At 46.7% G+C, this 13,139-nt stretch overlaps 1 protein-coding gene across 1 annotated transcript; it reads left to right on the forward strand.

Moving 5' to 3' along the window:
- Nucleotides 1-4,158: 4,158 nt before the first annotated feature.
- Nucleotides 4,159-12,234, forward strand: LOC131949671 (chondroitin sulfate N-acetylgalactosaminyltransferase 1-like). Its single transcript, XM_059311528.1, has 3 exons — nt 4,159-4,357; nt 6,044-6,130; nt 10,476-12,234. Exons 1-3 carry the CDS (start codon nt 4,196-4,198, stop codon nt 12,228-12,230), a joined length of 2,004 nt encoding a protein of 667 aa, XP_059167511.1. The 5' UTR covers nt 4,159-4,195; the 3' UTR covers nt 12,231-12,234.
- Nucleotides 12,235-13,139: the final 905 nt, after the last annotated feature.

Below are 13,139 nucleotides of genomic sequence, written 5' to 3' on the forward strand. Positions count from 1 at the left end.
CCACGTCATAAAAACTGTTTACTCCCCTCTCACCCGGTAAAATTTACTAAAACTGTTTATCTTCTCGCAACTGCTTGTTTAGAATTGTCAAAAAAAAATTAACTGTAACAAACTATTAAAAATTGTGACGTCTCCTCGGCAATACTGAAACCGGTTCCACAAACCATGCCCGGTTTCTTCCATCTAGCCAGTCACGTGACTGACGAACCTAATGACCAGACGACCAGGTATTGCGCTGGAACAATGGCTGATTTATATTAACTCGGTTAAAGAAAGTTCTGGAAGAGTTATGCCACTTTCCTTTTAACTTTAGCGTGGAGAAAACATGAATGCATTTAAGAGAATTAATGAGAAACTCTGGCTAATGGGAGATCACTAGAGCTGGAACTCTCATCAAATATCAAAGGCAACAACTTGGATGGGCGACACGGAGGTGGGGGAGGTGTGTCCCACCAAAATAAAACAGTTGAAGCCTCGTGTTTCATGTAATGTTTTAGTTGTGTTTATTGAGTCGCCGCAGGTTTGATGTAATATTTTAGTTGTGTTTATTGAGTCACCGCAAGTTTGTTGTCATGTTTTAGAGTTACCTTTTCGGACAGGTGATGCCGAGATGAAGGGATAGTGTGGTCAGCTCTATACCCAGCCGCCTTTACTCATTGAAGTAAGTCTGGTACCCATCAGTGCTGTGTGGGCTTAAGAACGTCCTACATATTGAAGCTAAGGATCCGAACTTTAGACTTTCAGGACAGCTGTTGTAGGCTCTACCATTCGACCACGGCGTCCCATGCTGTGCTGCTTGTATTGTGTGGCTCAGAAGTTCAACAAACGGCGTACCTTTTCACTGATCACAAAAACCACTTTAGACCAACACAGATCCCACATCACAAATATGACATCACACATCACAAATACCATCAGAGCTCTGTTGTTTTATGTCTCAGTCAATACCACTTGATGTTGTGGCTGTTTGTTTACACTTTACTTATGTGTACACTTACATCGATAACTTAATGATGTGTACACTTACATCGATAACTTAACGATGTATGGACTGGCTAGGTAGTAACGACTTAATCCTACATAGGTCTAGTAAACATCTTGATCTCAACTGCCTAACGTCAGCATTACTTCTGTGTTTGATATGGATCACTAGCATCAACGACTTGAGTTGTCTGAAGTTTACAATAAATGGTTACAGTGTTTTACCACTTGATCAACATCTTCTGACTGTATCCTGCTGGTTTCTCGTGGGTTGGTGATTGGTAGTTACTGGGTTAGTTGCGGTAGTTACTGGGTTAGTTGTGGTAGTTACTGGGTTAGTTGTGGTAGTTACTGGGTTAGTTGTGGTAGTTACTGGGTTAGTTGTGGTAGTTACTGAGGTAGTTGTGGTAGTTACTGAGGTAGTTGTGGTAGTTACTGAGGTAGTTGTGGTAGTCACTGAGGTAGTTGTGGTAGTCACTGAGTTAGTTGTGGTAGTTACTGAGTTAGTTGTGGTAGTTACTGAGGTAGTTGTGGTAGTTACTGAGGTAGTTGTGGTAGTCACTGAGGTAGTTGTGGTAGTCACTGAGTTAGTTGTGGTAGTTACTGAGGTAGTTGTGGTAGTTACTGAGTTAGTTGTGGTAGTTACTGAGGTAGTTGTGGTAGTTACTGAGGTAGTTGTGGTAGTTACTGGGTTAGTTAATGTGGTAGTCACTGGGTTTGTTATGTGGTAGTGCTGGGTTAGTTAATGTGGTAGTTCTGAGCTAGTTTTGCTTCAGTTATTGGCAAGTTGTGTGGTAGTTATGTGATTGATGCGAAGAATAGCAGTAGCATTTCTAAAAGGTATTCTATGAAGGCAGGTAATTGATATGGACGTATCAGCATGGTGGGCTATACATGGGGGGGGGGGGGGGGATAATGTTCTAAACCCGAACAAGATTGGGCACCGGGCAGTCACAAGAAGGGGCGCCGAGAGGCCGCAAAAAGGGGCGCTAGCGAGATGTGTACAGGGCGTGGTACCAGGGAGTCACGTGACTGAAGTGCTGCTAAAATTAGCCCGGCACTTCCGAGCCCCACCCCCAGCGGTACGACCCGGCAAACAGTGAGGCACTTAGCAAATCAGTAAACCCAGCCTCAAGTAGCATAACAGCCCTTTGAACGTTTGTCCACATAGATCTATTGGGCTCACAGCCCGTGAGGTCCATCTCTCCTAGGACGTGACGCTTAATTTCCTGTCCATTAATATGATTGGTTGTCTCCCCCTCCCCCATTATTGGTAATTATTCATTTGACCTGCGCGCGCTACTGGTTTTGTTTGGATGAATTTTGGCAGACGACAGTCTCTGTGGTGTGTGTCGTCAGCTGTCCGCTGTAACCTTGACCTTTGTGGTGTTGTCGGCGTCACTTGACACAGCTTTTCACTGACCCAACTGTCAAACGAGGTACTCACTACGGATGCACGTGTATCAAACAAGTACAGAATTAATGAGTCTAAGGGGAAGGATTTGTTATGGTGCAAACATTCAAATCGAAATTTTAGCATCTCTACGTATTACAACTGTAAACGTTCGAGTTTTTTAATCGTGTGTGTATGTTTGTGTGTGTGTGTCTGTATGTGTGTCGGTATGTATGTGTGTGTGACCGTATGTGTGTGTCTGTATGCGTGTGTCTGTATGTATGTGTGTGGGTCGGTGTGTGTGTGTGTGTGTATGTCTGTATGTCTGTGTGTCTGTATGTATGTGTGTGTGAGTCGTTATGTGTAAGTTTAAAAAAAAGTCACTACCGTTTCAATGAGGTGAAATAAATTACTTGTTTTTCAAAAACTTGGGTGCCGTTTCGGTGAGGTAGACTAAATTTCACTTATAAGTATATGATTGTATGCCGAGGTTTCATTTAAATTTTAAGTGATTTCCGATATCCGTAAATGATACTTTTACCCATTTCCGATCTTAAAAACCAATAATTCGACAACCGTTTTACTTAGGTGTGTGAAATTTACGTAGGCATTAGATGGTATCTGTCAACTTTTGGGCGATTTCAAGTAAACAAGAGTAGCACAAATTCCTATTGCCCAAAACCCTAGATTTCTGTTCTTAAATCTTGATCTTATTTAGAGGTATTCTTTAAGACTTTTTTGTCTCTATTTGTTTACCGTATGTAATTTCCTCATTCTTTTCTGGTAAATTGTGTAGATCTATATACCGGCAAGAATTGTTATGGCACTTCAAACGGAATCGAGGTTTAGAAATGGTAAGTAGGTTTGTGAATTACTAATCGAGGTTTAGAAATGGTAAGTAGGTTTGTGAATTACTAATCCGTGTTCCAGTAAATTCTCTGATCTACCCCTGGCTACTTACGTGCCAGATGTGACGTCACAAGTCCAGAGTTTGTGTATACATCATAACATTTGCGGCTCATTAGGTGCCTGCCTAGTGCTAGGCCCACCCATCGTCTGCTTCTTTATTTCATCGTCTGCTCCTTTATTCCATCGTCTGAATAAATCAACAAGCAAAAGTGTCGGCTGTCCAATGTTAATTGTTTTTATTTTCTCTTCCCTGTAGGTTCTCGAATGTTCGGACTAGTCGACAGGGGCGTAGACAGTCATGTTGGACCCGCAGGGGCGTCAGATGCCAGCCCCCTCCGGGACCTCCTGTGTGAGCGGCGACAGACAGGTTGATGACGTGGCAGGGACTCTAGTCTTGCTGGACAATCTCCCCGTGGTGGTCTCGTACAGCTGATGTTGTCACACAGCTGGACACGCACACACACACAAGTGCGCACACACACATTGACCAGATGAAAACATCATGCGGAAAAAATACAAGCTGCACGTTTGTGTGAGGGTGAAGAGGTCAAGTTGACCCGTCATAAGGAGTGACGTCAGGCTTAGCTGGTAGCTTAAACATGTGGACATCAAACTGTGAGTGAATATCAGGAGATCCAACGCAGCAGCTCGTCCGCAGCACGACCGATTGACCAGCACGGCCAACTGACCAGCACGCTGACCAGCAGGGCCAACTGACCAGCACGAACAACTGACCAGCACGGCCAACTGACCAGCACGAGCAATTTACCAGCACGGCCAACTGACCACACACTGACCAGCAGGGCCAACTGACCACACACTGACCAGCAGGGCCAACTGACCACCACGGCCAACTGACCAGCACGACCAATTTACCAGCACGGCCAACTGACCAGTAGAACTGAGCCTAAAATGAGGACCATGCCCAGAGTCCTGCTGTTGCTGTTCGGTATGTCCATCGTGACGATGATGTTCATCGCCAGGTGCGGCCTCAACATGGACAGCCACGGCGGCTCACACGGAGCCATGCCCGTCTCCTCGGGCGGCTCACCCGGCGAGAAGGCGCTCAGAGAGGTAGGTATCACGTGGTCAGTCTAATGGGGGGAGGGGGGGCATTCAGAGAGGTGGGTATCACGTGGTCAGTCTAGTGGGGTGGGGGGCGCATTCAGAGAGGTGGGTATCACGTGGTCAGTCTAATGGGGGGAGGGGTAGCTCAGAGAGGTGGGTATCACGTGATTAACCTGGGGAGGGGCATTCAGGGAGGTGAGTATCACGTGGTCAGTCTAGTGGGGGGGGCATTCAAAGAGGTGGGTATCAAGTAGTTAATCTAATGGGGGGGGGCATTCAGAGGGGTGGGTATCACATGATTAACCTGGGGGGGCATTCAGAGAGGTGGGTATCACGTAGTTAGTCTAATGGGGGGGGGGGGCATTCAGAGAGGTGGGTATCACGTAGTTAGTCAAATGGGAGGGGGGCATTCAGAGAGGTGGGTATCACGTAGTTAGTCTAATGGGGGGGGGCATTCAGAGAGGTGGGTATCACGTAGTTAGTCAAATGGGAGGGGGGCATTCAGAGAGGTGGGTATCACGTAGTTAGTCAAATGGGAGGGGGGCATTCAGAGAGGTGGGTATCACGTAGTTAGTCTAATGGGGGGGGGGGCATTCAGAGAGGTGGGTATCACGTAGTTAGTCAAATGGGAGGGGGGCATTCAGAGAGGTGGGTATCACGTAGTTAGTCAAATGGGAGGGGGGCATTCAGAGAGGTGGGTATCACGTAGTTAGTCAAATGGGAGGGGGGCATTCAGAGAGGTGGGTATCACTATTAAAATAGTTTGTTAAATAGTTCCGATGGGTCTGTAACTGACAAGTTGATCAACCTTCTGCAGTATAGAGAATTTCAATGTGTCTTTAAATGTCACTAAAATAATTTACATTTATTGCAATGAGCAAAACTTTAGTGAGGATACGTTCTCTGGTAACTTTCTCGAATGGGCTTTTGTCCAAGTGGGCGTTTGCCGAAATGGGCGTTTCCCCGAATGGAACAGTTGCCCAAAAGTCTAAGGCCAAAACACCGATTACCCGAAAAAAAATATAAACATGTATTATCAAGTAGAAGTTTCTCATTAATTTTTTTTTTCATATTTTGATAATTACAACAATACAAAAACAGATATTTAATTTTTTTTATTTTTAACGGTTTAGCTTTCAACTTTAAATGAGAAACTCCTGTAAAGATCAGTAAGTCCCAGCCTCTTCCACCCCACCCCGTCCTCTAGCTTACAGATGTTGTCGAAAGTCTATTGGTCAACCAGTGTCACAAATCTAGCTCACAACAAAAACAAGTTAAGATTAGACCGCTCACAAATCAGCAACTTTGGGTGTTCCCTAACCTTTGACCTGAAATTTTTGGTGTAAGATAAACTCCCCAAAGTGCTGACATGCTGTAATGTTTACAAAACAAAGTTTGAAGACTAATGGCCTCCAGCGGCAGACATGTTTCTCCATCCCCCACCCTCTCGCTCAAGCAAATAACTCAAAGTATTCTACAAGATTTATGTTTTTTGTAACACTATTAGTCTGCACGCCCTTTATTTGTAGACAAGTTTTTCTATGGAGTGATCTCCCATTGACTTACTGTTTCCTATCTTGAGTAGTCTTCCCCAGAATTAGCGTTTTCTAGCTGTGAGTTATCTTCCCCTAAGTTACCGATTTGTATCTGTGAGTGATCTCCCCTGACTGACCCTTCCATTATTTCCTGCAGGTCATGCGCCGTAAGGAAGTTGAGCACATCCGGGACAAGACACATCTTCAGGAGCAGATCAAGACGTTGGAGGGTCAGCTCGCTAAGGTAATCTGTCGTCACCTGCATGGGTCATTTCATGTTGTACACATACAGGTCATTTAAGACTGGACACATACAGGTCATTTAATATTGGACACATTCAGGTCATTTAAGACTGGACACATACAGGTCATTTAATATTGGACACATATAGGTCATTTAAGACAGGACACATACAGGTCATTTAAGACTGGACACATACAGGTCATTTCATATTGGACACATACAGGTCATTTCATATTGGACACATATAGGTCATTTAAGACAGGACACATACAGGTCATTTAAGACTGGACACATACAGGTCATTTCATATTGGACACATACAGGTAATTTCATATTGGACACATACAGGTCATTTCATATTGGACACATACAGGTAATTTCATATTGGACACATACAGGTCATTTAAGACTGGACACATACAGGTCATTTCATATTGGACACATACAGGTCATTTAAGACTGGACACATACAGGTCATTTCATATTGGACACATATAGGTCATTTAAGACAGGACACATACAGGTCATTTAAGACTGGACACATACAGGTCATTTCATATTGGACACATACAGGTAATTTCATATTGGACACATACAGGTCATTTCATATTGGACACATACAGGTAATTTCATATTGGACACATACAGGTCATTTCATATTGGACACATACAGGTCATTTCATATTGGACACATACAGGTCATTTCATATTGGACACATATAGGTCATTTAAGACAGGACACATACAGGTCATTTAAGACTGGACACATACAGGTCATTTCATATTGGACACATACAGGTAATTTCATATTGGACACTTACAGGTCATTTCATATTGGACACATACAGGTCATTTCATATTGGACACATACAGGTCATTTCATATTGGACACATATAGGTCATTTAAGACAGGACACATACAGGTCATTTAAGACTGGACACATACAGGTCATTTCATATTGGACACATATAGGTCATTTAAGACTGGACACATACAGGTCATTTCATATTGGACACATACAGGTCATTTAAGACTGGACACATACAGGTCATTTAAGACTGGACACATACAGGTCATTTAAGACTGGACACATACAGGTCATTTAAGACTGGACACATACAGGTCATTTAAGACTGGACACATACAGGTCATTTAATATTGGACACATACAAGTCATTTAATATTGGACACAAACAGGTCATTTAAGACTGGACACATACAGTATGTCGATGTATATCAGTCATATACAGACACATTCATCCACACAACCCCCTTATATCCGCCACATACAACCCCGCTTACAACCGCCACATACAACCCCGCTTACATCCACCACATACAACACCGCTTACATCCGCCACATACAACACCGCTTACATCCGCCACATACAACCCCGCTTACATCCGCCACATACAACCCGCTTACATCCGCCACATACAACACCGCTTACATCCGCCACATACAACCCCGCTTACAACCGCCACATACAACCCCGCTTACATCCGGCACATACAACCCCGCTTACATCCGCCACATACAACCCCGCTTACATCCGCCACATACAACCCCGCTTACATCCGCCACATACAACCCCGCTTACATCCGCCACATACAACCCCGCTTACATCCGCCACATACAACCCCGCTTACATCCGCCACATACAACCCCGCTTACATCCGCCACATACAACCCCCTTTATATTCACCACATACAACCCCGCTTACATCCGCCACATACAACCCCGCTTACATCACCCACCCCCATGTCGGTATAGACAGCCACGCACTAGACTCAAACGACATCTTAATTACCACCAATTAACTTAACAAGCTTAAAAACTTCCGTTTTAAAAAGAGTTTGAAGAGTCTCTCAACGTTCTCTTAAAACGTCTGAACTCTGAATACAGATTCTGATTTAGGTTTTACATTTGTTTGAAAAAAATTACCTGTAGGAGACGGCTGGAAAAGTAATTTAACGATTAATGAAATGAAACAGAAGCTGTCTTTGTTCTCTCAAACCCTTGATCCGTATTGAAGTAGACATGTTACCACACATAGAAACTTGATCTCTTCTCGAACTCTATTTTGTTTTTTCACCTGTAGAGAATCTTTTCTAATTAACAAAAAAAAAAATTAAATTCCATGCAACATGTGCACAAAAGGGTGTTAGGTTACATTTCGTTTCGTTTGTTTTATAGCACACGTTTGTTTTATAGCACACGTTTGTTTTATAGCACACGTTTGTTTTATAGCACACGTTTGTTTTATAGCACACGTTTGTTTTATAGCACACGTTTGTTTTATAGCACGTTTGTTTTATAGCACACGTTTGTTTTATAGCACACGCTTGGACGCTGTTTTATAGCACACGTTTGGGCTGTTTTATAGCACACGTGATTGTAGACGTTTGCTAAAACAAATGTAGCATCTCGCTACCCAAATGATGCAGGTTGCTACTAAAAATGTAGCAGGTTGCTACCCTAAACGTAGCAGTTCGCTACCCTAAACGTAGCCGTTTGCTACTACAAATGTAACAGTACCCAACATGTAGCGATAAAAACAATGCCATGGCCGCATGAGTATCGTCAAGGGTCGTGTGGAAATTCCCGCAAGATCCACGGGGGGAGGGGGGAGGGGGGGTCTTTTGTTTTCTGCCGTACACTAGCCATGACGTCATCACACGTGCATATAGCAGCGCTCACACTGGAAGACGACATTCGACCACATTTGGCCACTCGGCCATCACATTTGGCCACTAGGCCATCACATCTGGCCACTAGCCACTAGGCCACCACATCTGGCCACTAGGCCATCACATTTGGCCACTAGGCCATCACATTTGGCCACTAGGCCACCACATCTGGCCACTAGGCCATCACATCTGGCCACTAGGCCATCACCACATTTGGCCACTAGGCCACCATCACATTTGGCCACTAGGCCATCACATCTGGCCACTAGGCCATCACATTTGGCCACTAGGCCGTGTAAACAAACACGAACCACCCTACAGTCACAAGAAGACACTGAGACGGAAAACGTCTGATCCGGTACGGAAATATCTGAATCGGAATGGAATCGTCCGGCACAGTAGAGAAACATCCGACAAGGTGCGGGAACATCCGGCAAGGTGGGGGAACATCCGACATGGTGGGGGAACATCCGGCAAGGTGTGGGAACATCCGTCAAGGTGGGGGAACATTCGGAATAGAGTGGAAGCTTTAGAAACGATATGAAAACAAACGACAAAGCCCGCAAAGAAACGAAACGGCACGGAAAAATACGAAGGGGTTTCAGGACACCACACACAGGGCATAGACCTCGGGCTAAGTCCAGAATAGCCGACAGTGTGGACTGACAAGGATATTGTACAATGCTGCTTTAATCCCGCCTTATCTTGAGTGATATAAATAACTCAAAATATTTCAAACTGGCCCGTCCGCAGAGGTGGTTGGTGGAGATAGGCGATGACGTCACCGACACTGAAACATCAAAACGAGGATAGTTTGATAGAAAAGTTGCGTGAAGCTAGGGTTAAATTACATTGGGTTTTCTTTTTATCAATTTTTATGTGTTGCATGTTCACTGTTGATATTTGTGCTGTAAGATTATATGCGTGTCGGAAGTCGGTTGATGTAGGACACAGTCGTCACATAGTCGTCACATGGTCAGTGAGTTGACCAGATAACGTTAAGCCCGCCAATTCTCTTGACGTCTGCTTGTGTGTGTAAAGTTCCTGTTGGTGAGCAGACATTTACCTCACCGGAAGTGACGTTTGCAGCCCCGACTCAACAATAGCGGGAAATCTGCAACAGGTGTAGTCAGGAACGTCTGCGAGATGGGGGTGGGGGGGGGGGGAGATGGCACCCCTCGTGTTTAATAACGGCCGCTGGGTCCTGGGAATGTATCTCAACAGCCCAGGGTCGACGGGTTCACAGACAGCCGTCTAAAATTAAAGAGGACATGTGGCTTCAGTTTCGACATTTTTGAGCGCGTTACGCTAATTTCGCGAGCGTTCTATCAGTGAGTCAGCTGATAAATAAAATGACTAGCCTGGGTTGTTTAGCGGTGCCTGATGACGTCATCGTATGAATCTCATGTTGTGACTCTCTAACCACGTCAGATAAAGAAAACCATCTCCCAGTGGGCGGATGCTTTCATGCATTTCTCTGGCTGTGGTTTCGTTTTTTGATTAGCTGAAGTTTATTTTGTCTCTAACTAATGCTGGTCTGGTCTTTCTAGGTGAGCTAACGTCGTGTATCTCGCCCACTTTCTCCCATGTAACAAGTTATCTCCCCAATTACCACCCATAAACAATTAATTTCCTCTCTTGTTTCCACCAGGTCCAGGGGCAGGTGAAAAACTTGACCGCCAACCTGCAGTCCGTCTACCGTCAGTCTAACGGCAACCTAAGAGACGGGGACAACCCACGGAGCCCTGGGGAGCCCCACCTTCGCTACCCTAGTGACGGCCTCAACCCCATCCCGGCCAACCGAGCCCACGGCCGGCCGGACGGCGAACACTATCCGGCAGGGTTCAGGCCGGCCTACAACCCCGGCGCGTTCTACCACGGCCAAGATTTTCCCAAGAACGGCCGGAACTCGGCGGAGGACTTGATCAACCAACGCAACATGGCGATAGACATGAACGCCGTGGACCGCCACGCGCTGGGCATTGACGACATGGGGCATCAGGCAGACGATGGTGCCCCCAGGGCAGCTCGAAGTGCCCCGGGGGAGAGCTCGGAGCTTCAACACATCAACGTCCTAAAAACTAAATTCAACGAGTCTTTAGACTTCGAGAAGTATTTCCAGGAGCGTCTGAAGAACGCCGAGGTGTTAAAAGGCCAGTCGTATAAAACGGAATACGAGCTGATTTCCTTCAACCGGTTCATTTACAACAGGATTTACCTTGTGGAGCCGGGGCTGGGGAAGCGGGTGGTCGAGAAGCCGATCGGGTCCAAGAAAAAAGATTTGAACGAGATCATGTTCCACGCGGTGGAGACGCTCAACAAAAACCGCAAGGACAGCGGTCAGTACAAGGACACCGGCCAGTACAACTACGACGATTTTGTCGAGGGGGTGTACCGCACTGACCCCGCGTTCGGCTCGCAGTACGAGCTGTACTTCGTCAACAAGGACGACCCTAAGCGGCATAACTCCTATCTGAAACTGTCGGTTGCCCGCCCCTTCGCCCCGCCGGTCACGGTGCAGCAGACGGTGGTGAGCACGGGGCCGGAGTGGATCAACATCATCCTCCCCCTGTCCAAACGCGTGGACACGTTCCGTCTCTTCATGGACCAGTTTGTCCGCGTCTGCATCAAAAGCGACAAACGAATCTACCTGACGGTCGTGTACTTTGGACCGGAAGGACTTCCAGATGTGAAAGGCATCATGGGACAGGTAGCCAAAACTCACAAGTTCAAGTTCATGAAACTCGTGACCCTCAACGAAACTTTTGCCCGCGGCCGTGGGCTACAAATTGGCGCGCTAAACTGGAAAGGCGGAAGTGACGTTTTGATGTTTTTCTGTGACGTGGACATCGTGTTTTCAGGCGAGTTCCTGGAGCGGTGCCGCTTGAACTCAGAACGAGGCCAGCGCGTGTACTACCCTATCGTGTTTAGCCTGTACAACCCGAAGATCGTCTACTCTCTACAGGACGTGCCCCTCCCGTCCTTCCAGGACCAGCTCGTCCTCTCGAAGGACACGGGATTTTGGCGAGACTTCGGTTACGGCATGACCTGCCAGTATCGATCAGATTTTCTGAAGATCAAAGGCTTCGATGAGCAGATCACGGGGTGGGGCGGGGGAGGACGTGTTCCTTTACCAGAAGTTTGTCAGGAGCGACTACTTCGTGGTGCGGGCCACGGACCCCTCCATCTTCCACCTCTGGCACGAGAAGTTCTGCGACCCCACCCTCAGCACGGAGCAGTACCGCAGCTGCATCCGGTCCAAGGCGCTGAACGAGGCGTCGCACGCGCAGCTGGGGCTGCTCGCCTTCAAGGACGAGATCGACGTGCACCGGGGGGTCAGCGAGAGGAACAGCATCCTCCAGAAGAACCCCCCGGAGGAGACGAGGGACGGGGAGCAGGGGGATAAGGGACAGTTCATTAAACGCTAGGTAGGGGTGGAAGGTTTGGTTGCCGCTAACACAAACATAGAGAAATGTGTCGGACTGGAAGGTACGGCTCACACATACAGGCGTGGGTCTAACACCACACACATATAGGCGTGGGTCTAACACCACACACATATAGGCGTGGTTCTAACACCACACACATACAGGCGTGGGTCTAACACCACACACATATAGGCGTGGGTCTAACACCACACACATATAGGCGTGGGTCTAACACCACACACATATAGGCGTGGTTCTAACACCACACACATACAGGCGTGGGTCTAACACCACACACATATAGGCGTGGGTCTAACACCAAGACGCCGCTAACACAAATGTTAGCCCAGTGGGGTCTAGTTATGATTACCCCCCCCCCCTATGAAGGAGCCGTAATTAGCCTCCCCTTATGAGACCCCATAAGTACATTAAAATGTTGATGTTACTGTGTCCTTGACCCCATTAGTACATGAAGATGCACGCACCAAACAACGCGCGGAATGTAATGCGTGGTTCGATGTCCAGACCCGCCCCCCCCCCCGCCCCCCCCCCCCCCCCCCCCCCCCCCCCCCCCCCCCACGCCTGATGTATCACTGGACTGCTGGACATTACGTCACTTCCCCGAAACTGTTATTTGGTATCGATTTTACATTTCTACAGTATCGATCTCTCATTAACTGACGAGTTTGGGTTAAAATTTCAACCACCCTGGCCAACTGAGCGCTTGCCTGAATCACGTGACAGTCTGAGTCACGTGACACTCTACTCTGTATATTTTCTTTCTCTAATTTACTGTATATCAAACGGAGTATATGTATTTGTCATCATTACCCACACTACGCCGTGGGGTTTTGTGGGTTTGTGTGGCTGTTCAATGTCCCTGAGAG

Source organism: Physella acuta, unplaced genomic scaffold, assembly GCF_028476545.2.
Source record: "Physella acuta isolate Inbredline_101_S28 unplaced genomic scaffold, ASM2847654v3 ptg000709l, whole genome shotgun sequence".
In the NCBI taxonomy this organism is placed as follows: Eukaryota; Metazoa; Mollusca; class Gastropoda; family Physidae; genus Physella; species Physella acuta.

Bases quoted from the DNA above. Each gene is read 5' to 3' on its own strand.
- LOC131949671 (XM_059311528.1), top strand. From the start codon at position 4,196: ATGAGGACCATGCCCAGAGTCCTGCTGTTGCTGTTCGGTATGTCCATC. The intron at 4,358-6,043 runs GTAGGTATCACG...TATTTCCTGCAG, and splicing joins GCGAGAAGGCGCTCAGAGAG to GTCATGCGCCGTAAGGAAGT. The intron at 6,131-10,475 runs GTAATCTGTCGT...TGTTTCCACCAG, and splicing joins TGGAGGGTCAGCTCGCTAAG to GTCCAGGGGCAGGTGAAAAA.